This window comes from Taeniopygia guttata, chromosome 3 (assembly GCF_048771995.1).
Source record: "Taeniopygia guttata chromosome 3, bTaeGut7.mat, whole genome shotgun sequence".
In the NCBI taxonomy this organism is placed as follows: Eukaryota; Metazoa; Chordata; class Aves; order Passeriformes; family Estrildidae; genus Taeniopygia; species Taeniopygia guttata.
In genome coordinates, this window is record NC_133027.1 from 99,339,182 (window position 1) to 99,365,349 (window position 26,168).

At 35.6% G+C, this 26,168-nt stretch overlaps 1 protein-coding gene across 2 annotated transcripts in view; it reads right to left on the reverse strand.

The window, feature by feature from the left end:
* CAMKMT (calmodulin-lysine N-methyltransferase) overlaps positions 1 to 26,168 on the reverse strand; it is a 209,694-nt gene that overhangs the window by 22,983 nt on the left and 160,543 nt on the right. For both annotated transcript variants that reach the window (XM_030269003.4, XM_072927510.1), the window contains 4 exons: positions 19,502 to 19,562; positions 16,494 to 16,548; positions 15,378 to 15,441; positions 10,605 to 10,671 (listed from right to left, as the gene is read on the reverse strand). In XM_030269003.4, the coding sequence (XP_030124863.4) occupies positions 10,605 to 10,671; positions 15,378 to 15,441; positions 16,494 to 16,548; positions 19,502 to 19,562 (247 nt within the window). The remainder of the gene's footprint in view (positions 1 to 10,604; positions 10,672 to 15,377; positions 15,442 to 16,493; positions 16,549 to 19,501; positions 19,563 to 26,168) is intronic.

The window sequence follows — 26,168 nt, forward strand, 5'->3', positions numbered from 1 at the left end:
ATCTGGGAATCAGATTCAATTCTGCTCAGAGTCAGCACAATTCCGTAGTTAACACTAATGTCAGGATCAGCCTGGTTCTGAATCACCTGTTCTGAATTCTAGTGCTAATGAAAGCAGTGAATCAGCCTCAGGACTTATATAAAGAACACCAACTGCCCAAAAAAATTTGTAATCCAAATGCAATTCCTGACTACAAAGTACAGAAAAATCCACTGATATTACAAAACAATCCTGAAAAAGGTAGCTAAATGCATGTATCTATATGTAGTAAGGGAGTGAGAAACAATAATTTTTTCATGGATTACTGAAGATGTGACTCTTGAACTTAGTGGTCAGACCTGAAAGAAATACTGAAGGCACCATGAAGCAAGGGCTGATTGCATTTCCATTAAAAAAAAAAAAAAAATCACTGCCAGGAAATCCAGAAAAGTGGTAGCAATGGAAATCTGAAAATCTCAGTTTTTATGAAATTTTCTTTTAAAAAGTAGAAATGAGTATAAAAATACCACACCACAGAAAGTCTCTTAAATTGCCAGTATCGTGTTGAGTGCCAGCATGAAGAAAATGCAAGCCTAGCTGTATCTTCCTCTTGTTCCTTTACGAGGATAGTTTACCTAAGCCACATTTTAATCTGAAGTCACTTTTCTTCCAGCAAAGTTTTGAAGCAACAATATTTTTATGCCTTTCTTTTGAGGGAAAGTGCTACAGTACTAAGAACTGAAATTACACTGTACATTTGAGAAATAGGCTTCACTGTATATTTCTGTCCAAACCACACCTTCAATGCTTTTTTTTTTTTGTAAAAAAACCCAAACAAACCAACAAACCAACATGCTTAAGGCTGTGTAAAGCCCACTTGACACTATTTTGTACTGGCTTATTTAACTCGTGCAGGTTGAGTTTCTAACAAGTGAAAACAGGCAACTTAGTTTCAGCAGAGAAGGGTCTGAGACCCAATGGAAATATAAAACAGTTGGGAGCCCTTTTGGGCTACAAGAAGAACATTAAAAATGAAATAGGGTGCAAGAGAAAAACACTACTGCACTGTTCAGCTACTACTTAGGTTAAAGTGATAGTGGTTGAAACTTTGTACCCACTAATGGCCGATTTATAGCCTGTACCAAATGAATTTGACCAGTTTTCAGAGGAAAAGCACCCATGTCACAAACCTATTACTATAATTAGCAAGCTTGATCGTAGTCCTAGCAAGAAGGACAAAGTCTAAATGAGCTACGGAAAATGAACCATCCTGTCACATACAGAGGTGGCTTCTCCAGGTCAGGGATAAGGCATCCTATAAAAAGAGTCTGAGAAAAGATGTTTTCGTTTCCGAGGCTGTCAGCCTTCTACCATTCTGAAGAATTCTGAAACAAATTAATTAAAAAAACTCCAAACAACACATGACACAAACAAAGAAACTCTTAATTTTCCCACTGGTTTTTCTTTTCAATTAACAAGTAAGTCAGAAAATGAGATTTGGTTAAGACATAAGAATTATGATACTAGAACGTAAAGATCAAATAAGAAAACATGAGATTTAAAACACAAAAATGTACCCCCAAATAGCCCCATGTATTTCAAAGAAAAAAAAATCATAATAAAATAGCTAATATAGTTCCAGGGATAGTTACAGCAGCCAAGGCTTCCTCTGTACAGTAATTCTAATTTATGGAGGATAGCCTGACAAATGTCAACACTCTTTTCCTTACACTGGTAAAGTATCTCAGCAATCTACAACAAAAGACCTGATTTTACCAGGTTTTATTTCTCATGCAAAATTCTTCATTACTATTATTATTCAACTTCTGTTATTCAGTGTTTGTCTTCCTAGTGTGTCTAGGCAGGTAACTTATATGAGAAAAATCAGGTTAAGTCTCTGATTGTTAAAACTTGAAACATTTCCAAGACCCTCTGAGATGTTCTTGTGATGAATGGCACAAGCTAGAGTAGCTCTCAAATTAGCAGATAAGTAGTTGTGCAGATAAAGACAAAAATTCAAAATTAGAAAAAAAGGACAAAAGCCTTACTTGCTTCAAAATGCATTAGTAGTTTTAATAAGGATTTTTAAAATCATCCCAATTAGCAGATGAACAGCTACCAAGAATCTCTAGCTACCCACCTCTTCTTTTCATATTTTAATTTAAGTTTCAATCTTTGAAAAGCATTATCATTGGAAAGTATACAGGTTCAGGTAAAAGGTTTTGTCTGGAGGCTTATATGACTTATTCTATGACATTAAGCAAGCAAGTTCATTAACACATTAACAAAAGGTATCATCAAGATGTTTCTCTGCACCTTGATCTTGGTTTGCGAGTCCTTAGTTATGTATAAAGATCAAGAAGATGGATTTAAATCTATTGATAGAGGCAATGTGTACACCTATCATTACAACTCCTCTGAGAAATCTTGCAAAATTGCCTACTATAATTTCCCCATCTTTCTTATTATATTCTCACAAGGCTGCTCTTATTTCTCCACCTTCTTTCACCTTCTGCCTTTCTTACTTTCACTGCTTTACTTTGCTTTGTGTTCTTAGCCATTATCTCATTCCCTATAGTGCATATCTGGTTTGAAGGGACCAAAGTTAAGGTTTCAACCACAGGTACAACCATTTTTCCTTTGCCCTTAGATTTCTAAGCATTACTAATGTGATATTTATAATTTTCAATAGGCACATTCTTCTAACAATGTCCTTGAAGGTTTTGACAACTTCCATGTTACTTATTTGCTCTTGTCAAAGTATACTAATGATTTTTCTAAAGCTAGGCTTAATATCTGCACTTTATTCTCAGTCTCCTGGACATTTCATCTCTCTTAAAACCAATATATCTTCCTCTTTGTTTTAATTCTTAATTCCACTGTTTTATGCTTGGGTTATTTTAATTGTCTTACAATTTTTAAAATATGTTTTTCTCAAGATTATCTTCAGACATTTCCCACATTTCTCATATTTTCACAATCTTCCACCTCAACCTTTTCCTTCTCTGAATTTTATTTCTGGGCTATATCATCCATAAAAGCTAAAATCCTTCTGATTTCTCTACTTCATACTGTGCATACAGATGCTTAATTCAGTATTTTTCAGAGCCTCAGTGAGTGAGAAGCTCATTGCATCTAAAGTACCACAAGGCATTGTAACTACATTTTATGGATCATCATTTTGGACATAACCATTAATTCTAGTCTGTAATCTAGGCTTAGCTTAGACCTTTCTCTGTATCTGCATAACTCAGCTCTGCTGGTTGTTCTCTCTGCATAGTACCTCTAAGAAGTTTCTTACCAATCCACTCAACCTCTTGACCATGTCATCATCACTTACATCTAAACATCACAATACTGTTCTCTGCTCGTGGAAAATGCAGGCTTGCCATATTAATATTTATTCAGCAGGCTGCTACAAAGGTTATTTTTCTTGCCTACAACTCTGATCTTGTCATCTTTCTCTGTCCTCCTCCAGGTAAGTTGCAAGTAGTCATGTCCAAATGCTTCACAACAGTTCACATCCCTATTTTTTATCTCTCATTCAATATTGAAAGGAAAAGACCCTTCTTTAATCAGCCCTAATGTCAGTCTACATCTTCCACTTAACTTTTCAAGCATGCACATGTACAACTTTCTTCTGCTACGTGATCCACAATATTCACAAACTTACTCCATTATCCTTGAAACTGCCCTTTAAAATAGCACCTAAAAGCTGAGAAGAGGCTCTTGTGCCTCCAACTGTGCCTCTCATGGTGGCTTCAGTAATCCTTGTTATCCTTCCTCACCACATCTCTCTCTGGTCTTAGATCACAGATTCCCGAATACAAGCTGCTTTTTCGCTCTGTGTTTATAAAGTATCTGGTACAACAATTCATGATTCAAACCTCACCACATTAACATGGCAATATGAAAGAAGAAAAAAAGCCACCACACCCAACTATGGGCCTCTTCAATATTTACATATTCTATGATTCCATGATCCTATCTAGATGTTCCTGCCTAAAAGTTCCTCTTAAAAAGTGCATTGTAAACTTACACACTTGCCTTATTCCTTATTCTAAGAACATATTTTCTGTCTCGTATTTTGTACAACATATTTTGCTAAAATTCAGATGGGAACATTACAGCTTTGTCTTCAAAACTAACAGTACTAACACTTACACATTTGCTGTGTATCAAAAGCAACTAAGTTTTTGGGACATAATTAATGCACTGCATGTAAATACAACTGTTGTAGAATAAATCTTTTCATTGTGTAGACACATCACAAGCCAACATTCAGCACAAGTGTGGCTATTTATTTAAAAGAGGTGAGAATATCTTGTATGAAAAATACATTAATCAAAAGAAATACAAAGACATTAATAATAAAGAAACAGTTTGTGAGTTTGCCTTTACACATCTTTCCTCTACATCCATACATTCTAAATCAGCCTTTATTTGGAAACTGACTACTCTTTTTAGCAATGGCCATGAAGGACATTTGGGGGAAAAAATTGGTTCTCAATGATATGGTATAAAAAATACATTATTTCAAAGTGCAAGACAGCATAAACATGTGACACAACTGTACTGATAGGATCACATGTGTAGAAATATGAAGGAAAAGATGAGTTTCTTGCTCTATGGAAAATAGTCTACGCATGGGAAGGATAATCAAGGGAACCAGAAGAAAAAAACCCAAGAATATAAAATGAACATGGCAGGTGCAGAAGGACTGAATGGAGGAAAACTTAAAAACAGCAGAGATGTAGTTCACAAGTTAAAATTCTCAAGGCAGAAGGCACCACAATAAACATCCAAGATTTCAAAGTTCTGTATCAAGCCCATATATCTCAGGAAACTAATACATATATATGTTTCAGAAAGATTCAAATACATTCAGCGCTTAAGAAACTATCACTTCCTATGGAAAGATGTTCTAATGTATTATCATTTTGTCAAATCTCATTTTTTTCTAGGCTGAATTTGCTTAGCTTCAATTTCTGTATCTTGTTAAGTACTTGTAAACTAGATGAAAAACTGATCTTCTGTTAAAGATTTATTTTCTTCATATGAGACTTTCAGATCAAAATCAATTCATTTCTTAACAATCAAATGATTTCTTTGACAAGTAAATGAAGTTTTAAGTCTCATTTCCAAACTCTGATTCACTCTTCTGCCCATTTCCAGGACCTCATGAATTTTCAGTATCCTTGGTTAACTTTTGAGTAACTACTAATGAAATAAACAAAGACTGTAAACATAATCTTGTCAAAATTTAAAGTTTGTTATGGCAAAGCTTAGCTGAGAGTGTCTGTGAAGGAGAGAACCCAGTGAAAGTGTGTAAGATGTACTTGATGACTGCCTACTAATGTAGAGCCAAGGTAGACAAGGAAGGGTAGACAAAAGTACCATCATAAATCAGGAAATAATGTAGAACATGGCTGGAATGATGGATAAAAAAAGGAATTGAACAAATAATCTTCGACTTTAACATCTCAAGGATATTTTCCTTTAAAACCCTGAGACGAAAGATCTACACCTTCTCAAAACAGTGGTCTTCTTCTAATCTTTTTGTGCAGTACAAGAGAATACAAGAGGAATAGTTTTACCATGAGCAAGATTACACAACTGGGCAAAATACACAAATAGGAGAGGCTTGGAAGTTTGTGAAAGTCAGCTGGTATGGTTAAATGGTATAAAAAATTGTTCAAGTATTCCTCCAAAAGCTGAAGTTTCATCCAACTGAAGAAAAACTAAAAATAATAATAAAATCAAGCAGGTCAAAAATAAGTGAACTCTTCCTTTTGTGCTAAATCTTGCTGCCAGCTCATAATTGGGATACAGAATGGGCACTCACAGAAGATAAGAATATTTCAGAGAGGTGAGATTAATTCTTTGCAACAGTGTAAAATATTCACTTCGCTGTAAAAGAAACTGAAGATATTTCAGCACAGAAGTCTTTTTAGATATGTCTTCTGTAAAAGGAAGTAATGTTTTACAAACCTTGAGCCCTTCAAAGGTGTTAACAAGTATTCAGATAAGGGAGATCTGGGTAAGACAGCCTGCCTCTGATTCCAAAAAGCTATTGGCAAAGACCCTCACTATCAACATTCTAGGAAAACAGACTGTCACTGAAGAAGAGTCCTGACATGGCAAAATAATAGAACAAAAGACAGGGAACAGGGTAGTAGCCAGTGGTCAATTCTCACAGTGGAGGGACATAATCAGTGGAGTTCCCCTGGGACCTGTTCTAGTCAACATGCTTACAAGAGATGAGCATCAAGATGGCAAGTTTGCTGATGTTAAGAAATCATTCAAGACAGTAAGGAAAAGACCAGACTGTGAAAGATTGCAGAAGGATGAAAGGAGGAAAATGAAAAAGAAGGATGAGTAATTGGAGAATAAAATGACAAATTAAATTCAGTGTGGATAAATGCAAAGAGCACAACTGAAAAAATAATTATCACTTGATATAGAAAATGAAGGTCTCCAAAATGACCATCACTGGAAAGCTCCTGATGTTGTGACAGACAGTGTCATGAAACTATTAGCTCTGTGCTCAGCTGCAGTGAAAAAAGCAAATCACTATTAAGCATTTTTAGAAGGGGAACAAAAAGCGTAATTATTCTACTACATATACTTATTTATGCACACTTTGAATGCAGTACTGATCACATTCATCTAAAAATAAGTAGATTGAAACCTAAAAAGATACAGAGCAGGGCAAGTATGATCAGAGGTGTGGAATGCTTTCCACCTGAATTGAGTTTTCGGTGATAAAGAGCTACAACTTCAGAATGGACACGAGCACACAAACCATTATCTCCCCATATACATGAAGTGATCAAATTAAGTGAGAAGGAACCAGCAACTTTTTCTTCTTAACCAGAGAGTGCGAAATGTTCCTTTTGGCAGCTTCCTCCTTACCAACATTTGCTGTCATCAAGAGCATTACTTGAGGAGACTGGAAAAGTAGCTGGAAGAAAGAGATTCCTTTAGGGTTGCTAAGGTGACAAACACAGTGAATTCAATAAAATATTTTTTAAAAGTTTGGATTTACCAACACTCAGGTCATTTTGATGAATGAAAAAAGAGAGGAAGTCTGAACCACATTGATGGAACCTGTTACAAGACCAGTTGAAATCAGGAAGGTTATGAAGTTGACATATTTGAAGAACATTGCAGTCAGGTAAAATATTCACCTTTGCAATTATAAAGAGGAAAGTAATAAAAGAACACAATCAGGACTATATAGTTCAGTGCTATGTAATTGAGATCTCATCCACTGTTATGCTAGATGCTATTCAGTATTTTGAAAGACTTTTTTTCCATTATGGGTTTAGTTTTGTAATTGCATTACATTGGTAAAGAACACTAAAATCTCAAATAAAATGATAACCTATCTGTTAATCTTTAAGCAGAAGGAATTGTCTCTCTTAGTTACATGGTCATGATGTGGGTTCTACAGTTGACTGTGGAATTAATAAAGAGTATATGATACACTATTACTAATTAAACCAAAGGATGCACTGCCACAAGCATTTCTGTTACTGTCTTGATGTTACATCCTCATGTGAAATGGAATCTCTCTGATGCAACCCTTAGCAAAACAATAGACTTATCCACAGCTAAAATTCCACAGGTCCCATATCAGCAATTAGAACACAACTTCTGTTCTTTACAGATTTCCATGTTCTCAGTCAGGGAATCTGAAGGAAGAAGAAATGCCCTAGTCTGTAGGACGGACTGAGTCTGTTAACCTGCAGAATGCATTGCAAGCCTTCCTCTTTGCTAAAGCTTTTCCATTATGACATTTGTAAAAACAACAACTTTTCAAACTTCTACTACTCAAACAGCTGTTCCATGATGATTTCCCCATTAAAACAAATAGAAAACAAGGAGCAGGGATCTCCTGACTGTGTTGTTTTTTTGTTAATTTAATGATTGGTGGACATGTTAAAACAATGATATAATGCATGTAAAACCAGTAACAGCTGATGGTACAAAGAAACATGTGCTATGTTATAGGGTAAACAGTGCAATTCGTGGAAAATTTCTGAACTGTAAAAAAAATTAAATTGTTGAACCCATACATGGTATTAATACCCTTCACTATGTCAAGACATTACTAGTAACCTGGTGGTACTACTGTACCTATTTCTAGTAAACATAAGCAAGAAATCCTGGGCATATTAATGAAAAATAAAAATAAAATAGAATTGTATATCCACTGCAAAGTAAACTGCTTACTATTATTGCATTATAACACATAATATGACAAACTGCCAGTTTGGCTTACACTACTGTATTTTTAAACAATAATCAAGACTTGGCAGAGGGCTAGATAAGTACTCATTTACTGCATTTTGTATAAATCTGAATAAATAAATGTATGGCAGGTTGTCCTAATCTAACTTCTCTTGGCTGATACCAGATTGTTCCTTTTTGCTCCATGCAGGTTTTGGCATACTTTCCAGGCATAGACTTAAATATCCAGAACAGTCTCAAACTGATTCTCATACTGATAATTTCTGCTCCTGTGCAAGGAAAAGAGTGCAAGATCCTGACATAAGATGAAGGTGCTGTGAGAAGAGACTATTCTGAATTATCTGTTATACAGAGAGAAGCTTTTAACTTTGCACTAGCCACTGTGAAGTTGTAAGACTGGACACTGTCTAAATGATTATAGGAAAGAAGATGCCTTCTCCAGATTAGATTGATGCTCAGTAAGTCACTTACAGGCATCACTATATTCATTTGCCTGCAAAATCTGATCAATGTAAAAGAAGTCACTGAATGTCACTTTGCATGCCAGTGCTGCATTCTTCCATCCAAAGCACTACATTTTATTCATTTATTGGGTTTTTCTTTCTCTTTTTTTTTCCTCCCCAAAGCCATTATGTAACTAAGGTTTTCATCTGCAGGAAAAGTGAATCAAGGTTACAGTAATATTTCAGACTTTACATCAGCCTTTTAATTCCCTCAAGGCATTAAGAAGGGATCATATAACTTTGTTACTACATCACGTCATTACTGAATCTAAAGGACTGATCAATCCATGACAGAGTCATTTGAATAGTCATTTTATAAAACTTTATACGGTTACAACAAATCCGCAAAAGCCTTAAGAAGGTAGAGTTAAAAATCAAGTGTTATAATGTTTCACATTATTTTGTAATTTGATTATTTTATTTATGCAAATAAGGCTTCAAACGCTATTCCACTCAAGAAGTTAAACACTTGATATTTTTACTCCTTAAAATGCAACATTTTATGACGTCTAGATATGTTTATTAATTAGTGATTATTAACACCCAGTAAACAACATCATGTCTTGTAAAAACACAATCTTTCTTCACAGCGTGAGGCTGAAATCTATTATTCACTGATTCCATATGCTGAAATACACTCAAATGATCACAAATGACCTTAATGTAAATGAGGACAGGGTAGAAAATGTGCTTTTGATTGATATCTAAAAGACCAGGTTTGAAGTCTTGACAAGGGATGAAATCTGAAATCTCACATGAAGTATAGAACACTTGGAAATCTAAAAAAAAATCTAAGCTTCTGAATGGGCATACCACACAGCCTCTCCTCAGCAGAGTGTCTGAGGCTGCTCACAAGAGCTGTTGAGCACATGGAATCTGAAATGCCATTCCTGGGATCCACATGGCCTCTATCTACTGGCAGGCTCTTATTAAGATGCAGAGATGTATCCCTAACTTATATGCACACACCCCCTAATAAAGGCAGAATTTTTCTAGCCCTAAGTGCTCACTTAAACTAACTTCTCTACATAGAATGGCTACATAGGCGTAGGATTAAATGATGTGAATGATAGCCATTCAAACCATACCGGTTTAACCCTCTATGTGAATAAGCTAATTCTGCATTAACACTTTGTCTTCCTCAGCCCTTTTTCAGCTTTACTTTTGCCAGTTTTAGAAGGACTGAGTGCTCCTCTTCAATGTGAGTCATCAAAAAATATTTTAAATACACAAGTAAGAGTGTACTATTTGCTCTTAGGTAACCATTTTCTAATTCTTAACCTTATACCACAAATATGAAGTGGTTTATGATTTACTTTTAAAGTACTGTGAGAGGTGAACACACTGTTCATGGTTCTCATGCTCCCCATCTGTCTTTGCAGTGACAACATAATAATGGTCACACAGACAGGATGACCAAAAAACCTCCAATGGATGTTCCAACATATACCTCAGGGGCAAATGGGAATGGGATTTGTTGTCACTCTAAATTTTCAAAGCTATTTAAAATGAAATCTGACAGAGATTTAGATATATTCATTCCAAATCTCATTTTCAGTACAACAGGTAGTGTTGACTTTGAAGCAGACAAATTTCAACCATGCACTAAATCATAGATTGAAGAGACATAGCGTAAATTAAAAAAAGAGAAAAAGGAAAGAGAAGGTTTGTCACCAAGGTTAATCATACTGTATTTGCTATTTTTAAAAAATATTTTTAAATTTCTCTCCTGCATCACTTACCTACTTACATATACATGTCTATGTGAGCATCAGTAACACAGGTCACGCTTTTGCAAGCATTTCACATCTATATTAATACAGAAGTACATGCAAGAATCAGTAAAAAAGTTTAGTACAATCTTACCAGCTTGACACCTTCTGAGCCTTAAATACTCCAGCATTTTGGTTTCTTGTGATGATTTCATTTACATCTGTAGTATAACTGTTAAGAATTATCTACAAAGAATATATACAAAAGAATTATCTACAAAACTAGAGCAATAATAAAAATAATAAACCAAACTATTTTCTATTTATAATGCCTTCATAATGTTCTCATCTGTTTCTTCTTCTTTAGTCTGTGCTAAGAGTCAATCTTTTTTCAGAAACCTACATTTTACAGTTTGGAAATTTGAGTCACAAATCTGGGTAGCCATTCAGGGAGGTTAAAGTAAGGGCTGTCAAGGAAAACTTTCAGGGGAAGCTGGGCCCAGTCATCTATGGCTAGAAAGAAAACTGTTGTGATCAATCATATGTAGTTAGTAAGAAGCCACTCACTAGGAAAGGAAAAGGTGTAGCAAGTAAGTGAAAACTCTGAGAATATTAATTACTACTCAGTGTGAATCCATGAATTTCTGAATGGCTCACTTTCAAATGTAAATAATTATTTTTAATGGACTTTTTGGTAAAGATGTAAAAGATTCTTTCTGTTTTATTTAAGGTATAGGAAAACTGATGCTAATTAGGAGGACGTTTCTAGGTCCACAAAATGTGTCAGAACTTTTAAAAGTGCTCTTATAAGAAAATTGAATAATGAGTCAGGCTAATTTGAAATATTGCTGATATATCCTTTTCTTTGCTTTGCTATATTTTTTTCTTTGCTTTGCTGAAATCACATAATTTACCTTCCTAATGGAGTTGGCTATTTAAGAAAAGTTATTTCAGGAAAGTCTCTATCCAAACACTGGAAAAGACAATTGGTATTTTGTGAAGTAAAAACTAGAAATGGAATGACAGAAAACTGGTTTAAACAAATCTCTGTAGTTTGGATGTGCTTTTTAAATAGTTTCCACAATATGCAGTGAGTATGAGTATATGAGTAAATGAATGGTCTACAGCTGGCAGCAGAAGGAAGGCATAAATAATTCCATGAGCAGATCATACTACTTTTAAATAGGGGTAGAAATAACATTCTTGAAAAATTAGCTACACTGCACTTAAATTATATAATTGATCAAAACAATTAATAATGGTTATAAACACATTAACACTAGATTTTAAACTAATTTAAGAGCCCATATCTTTGGGCATTCAGGCTAAACATGACCCTTCTATCCTAAATTTCCTCGGACTGTTGAAAGATCCATACACTGCATTTTAATGGCCATTATAGTGCACTGTAACAAAGTTTTGTACTATTGATGCTTTCAGACAGTAGTTCAAGTCACCAGTGCATGGTGTGAAACAGAGCTAAGGCAAAAAGTACCCAGCCCCTCTGAAATAGGAGACAATTTTTACTAAAATGAACCTCATCCTTGGATTTGGCAATGTCAAAATGAGTAAAGATGCTTCCAGTGTTTTGAGAAAATAAAATTTGATGTTCATGACTGACTTATGTCACAGATACAAGCTAAGTTGAAAATTTTTTATCTGAATGCATATCACCCAAAATTACAACAGGGGATGAATGTGATAACTTTGCCCCTGTATATCTCCATTACTCAGTTGAAATGCCTCTAGTTTTAATCCTAATACATTTCTTATTTAAATTATACTGCAAGAACTTAGATGAAACATACTAAATTAACAATAAAGTTCTGAACAAGGTGGCAAAAGAAGTAACATCTGTCTTCATTTTATTGATTTTGCAATATAAATGATCTATTGAATCAATTAAAACCTGTTCATGATAAGCAAAAGGAGTCAGAATGAAGTCTTTAAAATAGTCTAGCAACTCAAGCCATAATATCCTTTTAAAAAACTCCATAAGCATCATACAGAAGATCATTGATTAATACAAAATATAGCAATATATTTCACAATGAGAGGGTTAGAATGGCAACAACTATTTGATTGATTCATTTGTAAAATTTTTTTAACTTCTAACATTTTAATAGCATATCCTAATACAGATATTGAAAACATACATAGTGAATACTTCATGTGGCAGTATGAAATGGAGACTAATCGGAAGCATGTCAAAAATCAAAAGAAAAATCAAATCCTCAAAAGCTTGAGATTTCACAAAGCAAAGCTGTTAGTTATGCTCACTGAATAGTGATAGCAACAACAAAAACAACAATAATTATGATGATGTTGATAATACAAAGGCAGATTCTCAGATGCAATGCACTATTGCCAGGTCGATTTTCAATTACATTTCACTGATGTATTCATTTGTTTCTTAATGTGCTCATCTTGCCCATTAAGAATAATTAGCAGGCTTGCTTGGTGATTTCCTGGCTTCTGACGGGGATTTTTTTTTCTGTTTTGTTGACAACCACTTTTACTTTTTGGAAAGTAATTTTTGGATATTATAGTATGACTGGCATGTAATTTAAGCTTCCTAAGAAATTTAAAGGGAAGATGTAAACAGTAATTTTAAAACAAGATTATTTTAATCTATAATACCTACATAAAAAACATAATATTAGACATTAACTATTCCTGAAGAGCAGAATCTAGAAAAGAAAACAGTATTTTATCCCACATTACTTTAATTTGGTATGCTAAACAATCAGAAAATACCATCAGCAATAATAAGAACTAGCAAAAATACATAATTTGTAGCCAGTGACAATTGGGGTGAATGCTACTTCCAATTGCACCTAAAATTCTATCCTGATTTCAGTGAGTCTGGTGAGGCTGAGATAGATCTAAATTTAGCCTAAACTATTATAGCCAGTCACTATAGAAAAAAGTGCAAAAGAAAATTACCGTAAGACACATCATAAAATTACTACTGAAGTCCATAAACCATATAAAATGAAACAGAAATTTTATTATGTGCACTTTTAAGAATACATTTCACCTACACAGTAAAGTTCTTAGCCTGCTGCACTTTGGCACCCTGCTAATATTAAGCCCATTGTAAAATCCAACACAATAAAAGCACTTTGAATGCTGAGCCTTCTGAGCACCAAATGTTAAAAAAGAAAAATAAATTCTTGTTAGAGCCGTCCACCAATCACTTCCCTGAAAGGGATTCACTGAGTGAATACAGATGAAGACCTCTTGTGAGACTTTTGGGAACAGAAGACATTTCTAAAATATATTGTGAAAAGCTAAGGTGTGATAATTAGATAATATTAACAGTATCCTTTTCAGGAATAAAAGCACTTTTATTTGTTTAATTCCAAGGACTGAGTGAATATTTTCGCACTTGCCAATTTTCCTTGTTATAAAATACTTCTACATTTCAAAAAAGTTCGGGTATGTTTATGGAATCTGCTATGTAAGACATTTGCTGAGTTGATGATTACTGAGCCCACCTGAAGGTTTTTGTGGGTAAAATGACCTTTTGTTAAATACCCATGCTTCCATACAACATGAGTTTGTTTGGTTAGAGTAGTTTTGAAACACTTCTTTTCTTTCTACATTTTTCCTCTTAATAATGACATTGAAGAAAGATTGTAAGGGTGGTGCTGATTAAAATACAAAGAATAATGAATACTTCCTCCTTAAGACATTAGTCTAACACATTAGAATTTAACAAAATAATAATCCCTGGAAAACAGGTGAAAACTTGCCTTTTCAAGAAAAAAGACTTTTAGCAGGCTTGCTTCAAGTTTCAACAGATATGATCTAGGATTAACTGTTTTTAACATGAAATTATTCAAGTGTTGTCAGCAGTTATAGTTACCTCAGTTACCTCAGAGAAAGTTTTTTTTAAAGGTAGTAGCTAGTATTATTGCACAGAAATGTCTTCTTTTTTAATAGGCATCAGCAACTGCAATTTATTTAAGCCACAAATTAGTTTAAGTTATTTCTTTTACTAAGTACTCACTATGTTAGCTCTCAAATACATACAAATATCAAAAAGAAATAATTCTGATGCTGCAGTGGCCAAAACCTGAAAAATTAGCCTGCTTGAAAATGTAAATGGAAAGATTATCAAGGAACAAAAGCAAATAGATATCTTCCTTTTTTTCCTCTCAATTTCTAAGGGCTATTAGTATTCACTGTATATATCTGTTCTTGTTCTGTGCTGATATTTAATGTGGCCACAAATTATGCTCACTCATTCTCTTGCTTAACCCAAGTCCAGTTCAATTTTATGAACTATCTGTTCATATTAGAAGGGCATAATAGCAATTTATTCTAATATAAGAAATGCAATAAAATACTTCCTACAAGGGACAGAGGAGTTTTGCAATCTTACATCAAGAGAAAGAATGGTAAATTGGTAATTGATTAAAGCAGACTAAATGGGTAATTTGTAGGTAGTTCTAACTTAGCAGTAACAGTGAAACATTTCAACATACACTGGAAAAGCTCTGAAAATATATGAATGCTATGTATGCTTTAAAGGGCTAGTATCTGAAAGTAAGGAAAAAAAAAATCTAGCTCTTATGCAAAACAGATACATGAAGGGGAGCTAATGATTTGATTCCCTTCTACACCTCCTGTAATGTGCAGCATACACACATGAATCTTCCAGCACTCAACCACCAGGTAAATATTTACTACTGTACATGCTCTATACCAACATGTGCATTTTTAATTAATGGAGAAAATGTGGCATTTATTATGGGGGAAGCTGCTGCTCTGTTCAAGATATTCCACATCTGTTTTTTAATTACTTATGTGGAGACTTTTTCTTAATATGCCCCATGCTGTCTGTCTTTATATCGATTGTTACTCAGCCAGTAAAAAGGAACGAGCACAACAAACCAGTTTTCTATCTGAATAAGGATACTTTTGATGGCCTTTTCATTTCCATCAGTTAACAGAACTTCTTTGACATCTGCAGAAATAGCAACCTGAAAAAAAGAGCACAGCAAACAATGAGCAAATATGCTTGTCTGTGTGGAAGTGAAGACAGGAGTGACAAGCCTTCAGTATCATGCTTCCTCACCTATTTCTCTGTAACAATCTTCAATCTTTTTTCATTTTATGTCTGCATTATTTTAATCATTCAATCAAATCAGTCAATACTTTTATCATTCCATTTGCGGGAGCCTCTATCTTGCTATCATTCTGTTCCGTAATTGCATTGTGACAGCCGATGATGGTATTCTGAGAGGCTTTCATTTGCGGGCTTCTGTTTATCTAGTAGAGCCATCATACAAGGCTGTCACTCTGCCTTTCAGCTTGCTTCTGTCTGACTGCCTGATGCCCTTCATATAACTTTGCATTGCAGGCAGATGGCTTTGTAAGGGTAATTTTTTTGTGAGCTTTGACATGCTCGCACATTGGGCTGTAACCTCGACACATTGTATAAGAGCGACAGGTTTGTCAAATGCCAATCAGTGTAACAATATGCTTTTATTTGTAGAGACATAAAAACTTGTCTAATGCACTGCACTGCTACATAATATCTCCTGAATACATGACTCAGAACCCAGAGAATGGTGAACGACTCTCCTGAATGGCCAATCTAATTCAAAAGAATCTAATTACCGAGAGCTCTGGATCATGTTTGTTGGTGTAATAATGCAGGCAAAACATTAGCAGCTATATCATGGTGCTCCAACTGTGATTCGCCAGGCTATTCCTGTATCTTAGCAAATGGGACTACAATCTGAAAAAAAAAAAAAGCTTCGGCTATGGCAATGAAAGACAGACCGTACGTGGCCTGGAATGTCACAACAAAAGATATTGACTACACCGAGGTAAAATGTTTCTGCTCATCGAGGCAACCATAAAATCAATATGATACGAAAGCAAGTCAATCTAGAAGGTCTCTCAAGACTCTGCAGCTTGACCGCAGCTGAGGCTGTTGACAGTTCTCTGACCCAGCAGTTGGAGGCACTGGAACATTTTTCCTTTTGTTTCTTCCTCTGAATGGGATTGGAATTGAGAAAAGACCTACCATGAGCCCAGCCAAGCATGTCATGCCACCCCCTAGCTCACACACAGCAAGGTCCCTGAAAGAGAGAAAGGAAATGGTAGAACCCATACAAATTAGATGAAAATGGTCAGAGAGACATATATGTTACAAGAACAAATTGCCATCTGCAGTAAGAACTGAGCTACCAGGAAGTTGTAGAGACATGACTAGGCTACCTCATGTCGTTTTGCGTTTTAAAAATAATTATGAAATAGAAAAGTCACAAAGCAGGCAAATCAGTGGGGGTTCCCTCATTAGTGTTCAGTGCAACATTACCACCGCTGAGCTGAAAAATCTGAGAAGGTTCCCTTTTTTCCCTTGTCAATGGCTCTGTCTTTTAGAACTAAACTAGCTAGAGTAGCGAAAGATAATTGTTAGGAAAGGATAACAATGTTAATCCACATTCATTCTTGCAAAAACAGCTAGAGAAGTAAATGGGGAAATTAATATTATTTATATATCTCTCCATACAGTTATGCCTAAAAGCCTTTTTATATTAAAAAGAGAGAAGTTTAAAAGCAAGCCGTATACCACAAAATAATTACACACTAAGAAATCTGATCCTTCAATTAGCACTTAAAACTGCAAGTGACCTACAAACAATGCTGTTATGAACAACGATGGGAACAGCAAACGGTTAAGCCTCAGAAAACTAAACGAAGTTAGTGTCAAGAGCCTAAACTGAGCCCGATCAAAGGGCTGAATACATGGTCTAAAAGGCTGCTTTTAACTTAGACCATACTGTGCTGTTATTAAGACGTGCATGTGAAATATAATTTGGCGCGGAGAGTGTGCCGGATGGGAGCTTGCAGGGGGAGCTATAAAGAATGTCCTCCAGAGCCATGGCCTGCCCCAGGAGGGGAGGAGGGAGGGATGCTGACCCTGCACCGAAACTGTGTGTGAAGCAGTGTCTGGGGCAGGCAGAGCCTCAGCTTAGGAACATGCTGCTTTATAGTAAAATCTGCAGCAACTGTTACAGCTGGCAGGAGCATTCCCATTGAGACACTTCTGACAGGCAGAAAATGGAATTGTAATTAAACTGTTTGGTTGAGTGTGGTTTTGGGGGTTTTTTTGGTTGCTTTATTTTGGTGCACCTTTTCTTCTCCCCTAAAACATTAACATCTGCAAGTATATTTTTATCTGAAAGGGTCACCTCCCTACTCACTCAACACTGATATTTAGGAAGAGTATCTAGGATGCCATATCAGTATCAGTATAAAGATGCTGATATTTTGTTCACCGAGGCAAGCGGACTAGGCTGTATGACTGTATAATAATGCTCACTGTCTGGACGGGTTAGATTTATTTTTCTTTGACACCACAGATTTTATTTGAAAAATGTCTAGTTGTCCTATGTAATCAAAATGAGACAAAAGAAAGACATACCTTGGAGGAAAAAGCCATACATAAATCCAGTAAGAATATAAAAGAAATACGGGGAAATTTGCAATTTGGAATTTTAAACAGAATGATTATCAGTTTTTACTCAAATAAGTTTTAGTTTTTCTAAACCAAGTGTATTATATATTAAAACTTCATACATGTTGTTATATATAAGGCTTACAAGGCACTCACTCCTCTATAAGAATCATACTTACTGAAATAAACACAGAAAGAATCCAGTGTAAGGTTTTTAGTGCTTTTGAATCAAATTGCTTTGTACAAAGTAAATGAGCATACACACAAAAATTTATTCTATGAAATTTATTTCAGTGCAAATTCTCTTACTAGCAAGTTTTAAAAGTTGTATCTGTCTCTCAGGCAATATATAGTGACATTTATAAATGAGAATTAACACAAGAAACTCTACTCTGAGAGTACTGTCAGAAGGGCATAATCCTGAGAAATCAGGATGTGAAACTGCCCATTTACTCCATGGAAGTTTGACTGATCATTGTCTCTGAGTATCACAGCTTGCATACCCACACTAGGAAAACAGCCTCTGAGTGAGCAGCACACGAGGTTTGCTGTGAGGAGCCCTGAAGAAGAAGTAGAGCATCTGAGCATGGGGCCAGCCAGTGAAGTGCTACAGGGACATCACTAGAGCAGCAGAAGGCACACAACCAACCTGGGAGGAAGGAGCTGTAGCTGCAGATCAGGCATATGAGCTGCCTCCCCTAATGGGCTGCACTTTGTTCAGGTGGTGGATGGAGCAGGAACGAGGCTTTATGGACCAGGGCACACTTTGGTGCCAGGTCTTTGATTACAGATAGGATTCTAAGCAAGTTACTCATTTGGTACAAGGGGCAGGGACTTACAGTTTGGTCTTCCTGATTCTACTCAACACCATATTTACACAGACTGGGATTTTGTATACTCCAAGCTGGTTTGCTTGGTATTTGCCTTACACCTCACGCAGAATTTATGCCTCCAAATGCATTGTTATAATAGCTTTGTTTGCACCCTATTCATCCTCCAGACAATGAAACTTCAAGGATTTCCAAGTGCAAATCTCAGTATAGTCAGGGGGAAGGAAAGTGGACACAGGATGGATTTTATATTTAGATGTTCCTATTGGAGCCTTGATAGCTGACTTCTACAAGTTTGGAATAAAAGTGAAGGATGTTTCAAAACTGTTTCTTAACACATAAAAACAGGTGCAAATTCCTCTTACTATATGCAATGATTTTTATGTATTTCACCAAATAATATTTTACTTGCTTTTGCAACAGATGTCAGTTTAAAGAATATCTTTTTTTTCCTGACCTTCACAATCAGCACTGATCGATTGGAGCTTCACTTTTGTTTCCCAAAAATCAAAGTGAAATAAAATGCCTTGAGAGGAAATCAAAAGTCTTTGACATATAGCAGAAAGCTTGCTGTGCAATATTAGTACCCAAAGGCAGCTCAGAATTCTTTGTTAAGAGCAACATGCTTTCACCTTGAACATTTTAAATTTAATCTGAAGACTTAAATCATAGCAATCTTTACCATGCAGATACAATAAAACTAAGAGATTGGAAAATATCTTTTTATGTTTAACTCTGTACCTGAATATTTCATTATGCTTTAGGCAGTAGTAAGCCAGCACTTCTTCAGATGGCCAGAGACCTATAAAACAAAGATATTTGCCTTCTTAGAACAGATTTTTTTCTGGTCTAAAATAATATTTGAATGCATATTACCATTTGCAGACCTCTACCCAGTGTTTTATTTTCTATATTTGCCTTAATAACATGGAATAAAGAAAAATAGAAAGAAGACCTAGGATTTAAGCACTGGAATTGAGTATTTCATAGATTTCATCACAACTAATGATCAGAAATTTATAGATACATGCACACACACATAAACAAACTCCTATATCTACACATATACATGCAATACTCAAGACTTTAAAAGTCACATGAAATTTAATTCACTTGGGCATTCACATGAACATCAACCTGTTTGTACCAGGCCAGATGAAAGGCCAATTTTTCCCTGTTCCCCGTTTCCAACAGGGGAGAGGAGCCCTCTAGCTTTTCATTAGCTACATCATCATCATCATTATCCTACAGTCATTCCATTTCTTTCCAGTTTCTTTTTATTTAGCTCCTTTTCTCTTAGTTTGTCTTAGGTCAGGCATCAGTCTGACTGTAAGGGAGACTGACCAGCAGCACATGCTAAGGACAAATCCAGGACTAGGGCAATAAAAGTGTGATTTCTAGTTGTGGCTCAAGAAATTTAGAAGAAGGAGGAGAGGAAATACAAGTGGTAAGTTCTTCTTAACAGGCATTGAAGGATTTTTCTGGTTGCTCTGTGGTAAACTTTCCAGAGCTGCACCGGAAGCACCACAGTTTCACCCTGATGTAAAAAGAAACCCCTCCTCTCTCACTTTATATTTACTCCCTGCCATTTTTATTTGAATTCCCCTAGTTCTCCTACAGAAATATCCAGGAGCAATCACACTTGCTTCACCTAATCAGTATTATTTATTAATTCATTTGTTTCCATGATAAAACTTACACTGGTCATCATCAAGATTGACAACAACCTAGAGGCTTCTAAGTAAATTTATTTATTCCAAACCAGTCTCTCATGAAACTGGCTGTTTTGCCAGACCAGTTTCCCACCTGACTGGAATGTCCAACAGAAGTGCTGTGGCCCATGGAGAGGGCAGCACAGGTCCTGTGTGCCTTGAATGCTCTTCTGCAGGCACCAGACTAGAGGGGGCCTGAGGAAACCAGACTCATACTCAGGAACTTGAGTTGTGTCTGCAAAGGCTCCCAGAGTTAAAGGAGGAAGAATCAAAGGCATTTGAATTATGGTTGTATGTGGTTTTCATCTGGGGTTGCTTAGCAATGAAAAACCATGTTTATGTGTCTGCCCACAGGTAAAATCCAGAGCTGACTTCCCCCCTCCACCAATACAAGACATTAAGAATTGAGACACAAACTTCATATTATGAACTACAGACATTTCAATGGTTCCAGTAAACTTATTTGACACATAGAGCTTCTTATAGATATTCCTAGACAAGTAAGTTGAATTCCATGCAGCTTACTAATGTATGTGTATCCTTTACACCATTTTTACCATGTTTTGTTCTCAAGGCTGAAAACATCACTTTGTTTAACATAACCAGAAGGCTGGGAGAAAAACTGTCATCCTTTAAATCACTTAAAGCCTGACTGAAACCATCATCAATATAATTTGTCCTTTTCATCCAGTAAGTATTCTGAACTACCCTTACTCCTAGTGAGAAATAATGAAAATTTAAAAACCTCTTCACTGCATGCAGATCAAGCAAAAGCCAAGACAGGATTTGTCCAAAACTTTGCATATAACTTTTGTATTAAAAATATATTTAAAGGGAAAAAAACCCAGAATGATTATACATATGTATGACAAAAGTACTAGTGCAATACTTGTATTTGTCCTGTTTATGACAGTTCAGTCTGATCAGGTGTTTTTGAATGTGCTATTTTGCTTAGACTTGCTGAGAGTTAAAACAAAATACTCACACAAGAATATCCACTCTTTAGTGAAACATACACTAAGAATTGTACAGGTTTTTTCATCTCCCTTTGAGCACTTCAATGCTTTTGAGCACTGAAATATGCTAAAATGACAGATTTTGCAATAAATATAATGACTGTTTAAATATTTTAGTGTGTAACATAAAGAATGTTGCAGTTTGCAGAGACTGCTATGTACTCAAGCAATAATATTTTTTTTAATATTTAGTGAAGACATGGCTAATTTAACACCGTTTATATAATACTTATATCTCACATTACAAAACCCCTTACATCCACAAACATAAAATACTGAAACCCTTTTACAGCAAACTTCTAGCGTGAGTGAATTTTAAAAATACTAGTCAATTGTAGCAAACATCCTTCAACATCAGACTTTTCAGTACCCTCAGTCAAATGTCCCTCACTTTTCTGCAGTTATTATTGAGAGGGCACTTTGAATGGTGTCACTGAATCTTTTCTGAGGGGTCACCATTCCGTCCCCTGCTACCATTACAATGTTGATACTGGCTGGAACTGCAGGTGTATCAGATAGCTCCGTGCTGAGAGCAGGGTGAAGCACCTTTGCAAAGACAATGCTCTTCTTTAGGCAGATGCCAGCAACACACACAGCTCTCCATCCCGCTGCCTTCCCCCACAGGAAAGAAGGATCACCTCAGCAATGGTGTAAGCATCTGGAAGCTAAAGAAGCAGGAGTTAGGAGGCCTTTCATGAATAAGTCACTAATGTGGAAGCACACAGTGCTCCCAGCTAAGCCAAGAAGCCAGAAGCCAGCACACCAGTGTTAATTTTAGTGAAAGGAAAAGTTTCACGTGCCTGAACAGGTAGGTAAGCTTCTTTACCTTCAAAATAGGTATAAGCTTAAAGATCCATGTGGAGGAGTTTGCATTCTGTCTTCTTCCTCTGACCTACATTCGCCAACACAATGACCTACATTTTGAAGTTGCAAGTATAAGAAAGATAGTTCTGCTTCTGTTAGAAAACATACAGCTGTAATGCAGCAATGCAGAATTCCTATGAATTAATAACTACTACTACATTGTGAAAAGCATAATTTATTTCCTGAAAACACATACATATGGATATGGATTAAGTTTCTTAAAATAATTCTTTCATATTTAAAATAAAATTATTTGCATTTTGATTTCTGAATTTGATTATAAATACACAACATTGGAGTCTACCTATTTACATGCACAATTACTTACACGATAGCAAACTATTTACAAATGGATATGCAAAATAATATCAAAAGACCCCCCCAAATGGTGCTTGTCTTTTTAAGGCAATAAATATTCTTCAAGTCCTAGACAGAAGGGCTAAAAAATCTCACTGTATGGTGAAACAGAGAGAAACAAGCGTTTCTTTTTGTAAAATAAATATTTTGTGACATTTACTGGAGGTTTTAAAACTCTTTAGCGCCTTGATAACTACAACTTGAAACAGAGACTAATTGCCAGAAAGCACTAGAATCTCTATTGAAACATATGAAAAAATTAAGTTGCACTGATGTTCAAAGGAGACCCTCAAGTATGGGCATGTCTGAAGACATGGGACAGAGACAGAGCTCATGCCTGCCCACATTTCAACTCTTGAAGTATCCTTTCACCACTAGGATGGAGCAGGATTCTCACTACAAATGCCATAAGAAAGATGATGTCTATTTCCAGACAGATTTATGACACATATTACAGTAAAAGGAGTAGAAAAAGAATACAATTAAATTGTACGGTGGTGAATAGGGAAATGCTACAAGTGCATCACAGCCATACAAAACACAGGCATTCCTACAGCATTGTCACCATATCATAAAATGTCACCACAGCAATGGAGTCTTCCTCACAAGAACTTGACGATATAATGAACTTCTACTATCTCAAGTTTGCACATCAGGAACCGAAGTAAGAGACAGGGACAGATTAAGTTACTTAGACACACAGAATGAAATTATGTGAAGACCAAGAAAAATAACCTAAGTCATCCTTACACCATGAGGTATGCTGTAACCAAGAAATGGTACTGAAGCTCTTCCTACAGAGGAACAATACTAAAAGAATTATAATAATGGAAAGAACCATAACTTAAGTTGGTTTTATCACCTTCATAGTGCTTACTATTGGAAAGTGTCAGGTCTTTCTGCACTAGTCATGGCACAATAGCTTCTTAAAGCAGCCTTCAAGCCAAGTGAACTAAGCCACGTGTATACAATCTTTTGAGGATGTTGTGTTTTAACATTCAGCTAGATCATTAGTCCAAAGCTACACAAAGCCTGTGCTTCCTCTGCAACAAATCTAAAAATGCTGAATACTATGATGGTACAGAAAATTGTCTACCAGAAATAAATTATCCAGTATTGAAAAAAAAAAAATGTTTCTCTCCTCCTGTTGCTTTTTACTACATATTTTACAGAATGCTGTCAACCTTTGGATAACAAATATTGAGATCTGATGTGAAGTTCTTAAAGAACATCATGTCAGTAGAAAAGAATTTTGAGACGTGTATTCTTAAGAAAGACATCTGACTATTGGAGCTATTATGTCTCAGCAGTGCTCCACAGGTACAAAGAAATCATGGTAGCTACTGATTACTTTAACTGGGATAGTGCAAGATTAGTGGAACTCTCCTGTACTGTCTGCCAGCACTACACACAGGAAACATAGGGACAAGTGGAGGTGACAGGTGAGCTGTCCCTGAGAGCTCTGAGTAGGAGGTATAAGCTGTCCCACATGTGCTTAATGCATGCTAGCAGATTAAGAAGTTACTTACAAAGCTAAGACAAATTGAAAGTATTTTCACATTTCCCTAGCACTTCTCAAAGCCACATGTACAGATGTCTGATCTCAACACTCAAATTTTGTCTTTTATTTGCACTATTAAACTATGAGATGTCTTCCTATTCATTTCAAGTCTCAAGTAAATTTTGTACAAATCCTATCTTTACCCTTAAAAGCAAAGACAATTTAAATTTGAAAAGTCAATCATTTTCCCCATATGAATACACTCAAAAAGATATTTTTTCTAGTATGTCCTGATTCTTGACTACATCAAATCACATTATTTGCTTTAATAGTCATCAAAGTGAGAGGAAAAAAAAAGCATTTGTGGGCCAAATGATGAATAATGTCACAAAAGTCATACCAATAACTGCACTGAGCAATGATGAACTGCTTTCTGACCATAAGTAAGGCACTTTTTATCCTTCCACACCAAGACACATGGTTAGTGGAGAGCAGAAAAATCTTTAGCACTACAATAGACTGTGCAGAGGTGTTAAATTAATGGCCTGTCCAGACAGGCAATTATTTCCCATCACTTCTGCTAAAAGACTGTAGAGAAGATTAAAATCCCCAAAACTAAAGTATTTACTGGAAAAATCTACTCTAGGAATATAACATAAGGAATTCTGGGATCTTAAAATAAGGTTCTTCCATTCTTAGGGTATTATAGCATTGTGACAACCCTAATATTACAGTATCAAACCTTATTTTCTACTGACTATGTGACTGTATTCAAGTCACATTGGAAGGTAAGTTTGATAACTTTACCCTGGTTAGTTTTTCTGTGGATCACCACAACCATGCACAGCAAGAAGCACAGTCCATCTGCTGAGGGTAAGCAGATCTGAGGGTAATACATCTGCTGAAGATGTAAGAGAGCAGATCAAACTCAAGGTTCAACAGCACAGTACTTAGGAGAGAATATCAAAATTAAACTCTAACCAATATTATGAGCCCTTCTGTCAGTGGAACAGTAAACTTCACTTCCAAGTCAAAGCTAAAACATGGAATTATGAACTGCACAATTAAGACTAGATACCAGGTGTATGCACAGCATATGTCTGCCAAATACACCTTGGTAGTAACACATAACATGGGTGTTCTAATTTCAATAATTGCTTGAGTAAAGATTACCTGCAAATAATTGCATTGCTGTAATTAGTTGGCATAGATAGCTCTCAAAAACATTTCTAGCTCTAAACTTCCTTTAAACTCCATACCTCAAGCCCCTTTTCAATATAATTTTACTGTTAAAAAAGTATAGTATGGAAGTAAAGATTAGTATAGTCAGGAAGAAAATATTTTATTTTCATTCCCTTATTCACACAGCATGCAAATTGTGACACAGATGAAAGGATAATCAGTAATCTCTGCTACCTAAGATCCCACCTAAAGTGTATTGAATTAAACAAGACAAACATACATCATAAGGCTACAAATATTCAATTTTTAGATACCATAACATGTATGCAAAGAGAAGTGAACATATTCCATAGAAAATAACTTCCATAATAATCCAAAGACAAACCTGGTCACTTTAGTAAAATGAAGAAATGGGGGAAATTGCTAAGCAAGGAAAAAACTCACTGAAGAAAATCTTTGTTGTTTCACTCTGTTTTCAGCACACAAAATTTTAAATTTACACCTATCTACAGCAGATGCAGCTAAAAAAAGGGTCATAATTGCAAGTTAGTTGCAGATGGTGTGCCTGGAACTGTAGAATTATTTACTACAAAAATGAATTTGAGAGCAGATTTTTCAAAAGGAGGACAGCTACCAAATACTGTGTCCCTCTGGACATTTGATGGCCTCAAATACCAGCATCTTTAAGAGCTAACATATTTTGAAAATCCAACTGTCCAATCTTAGGCCTTCAATTCTGAAATTTACCCCAAGAGTATTTACAAGTGAGTAACTTC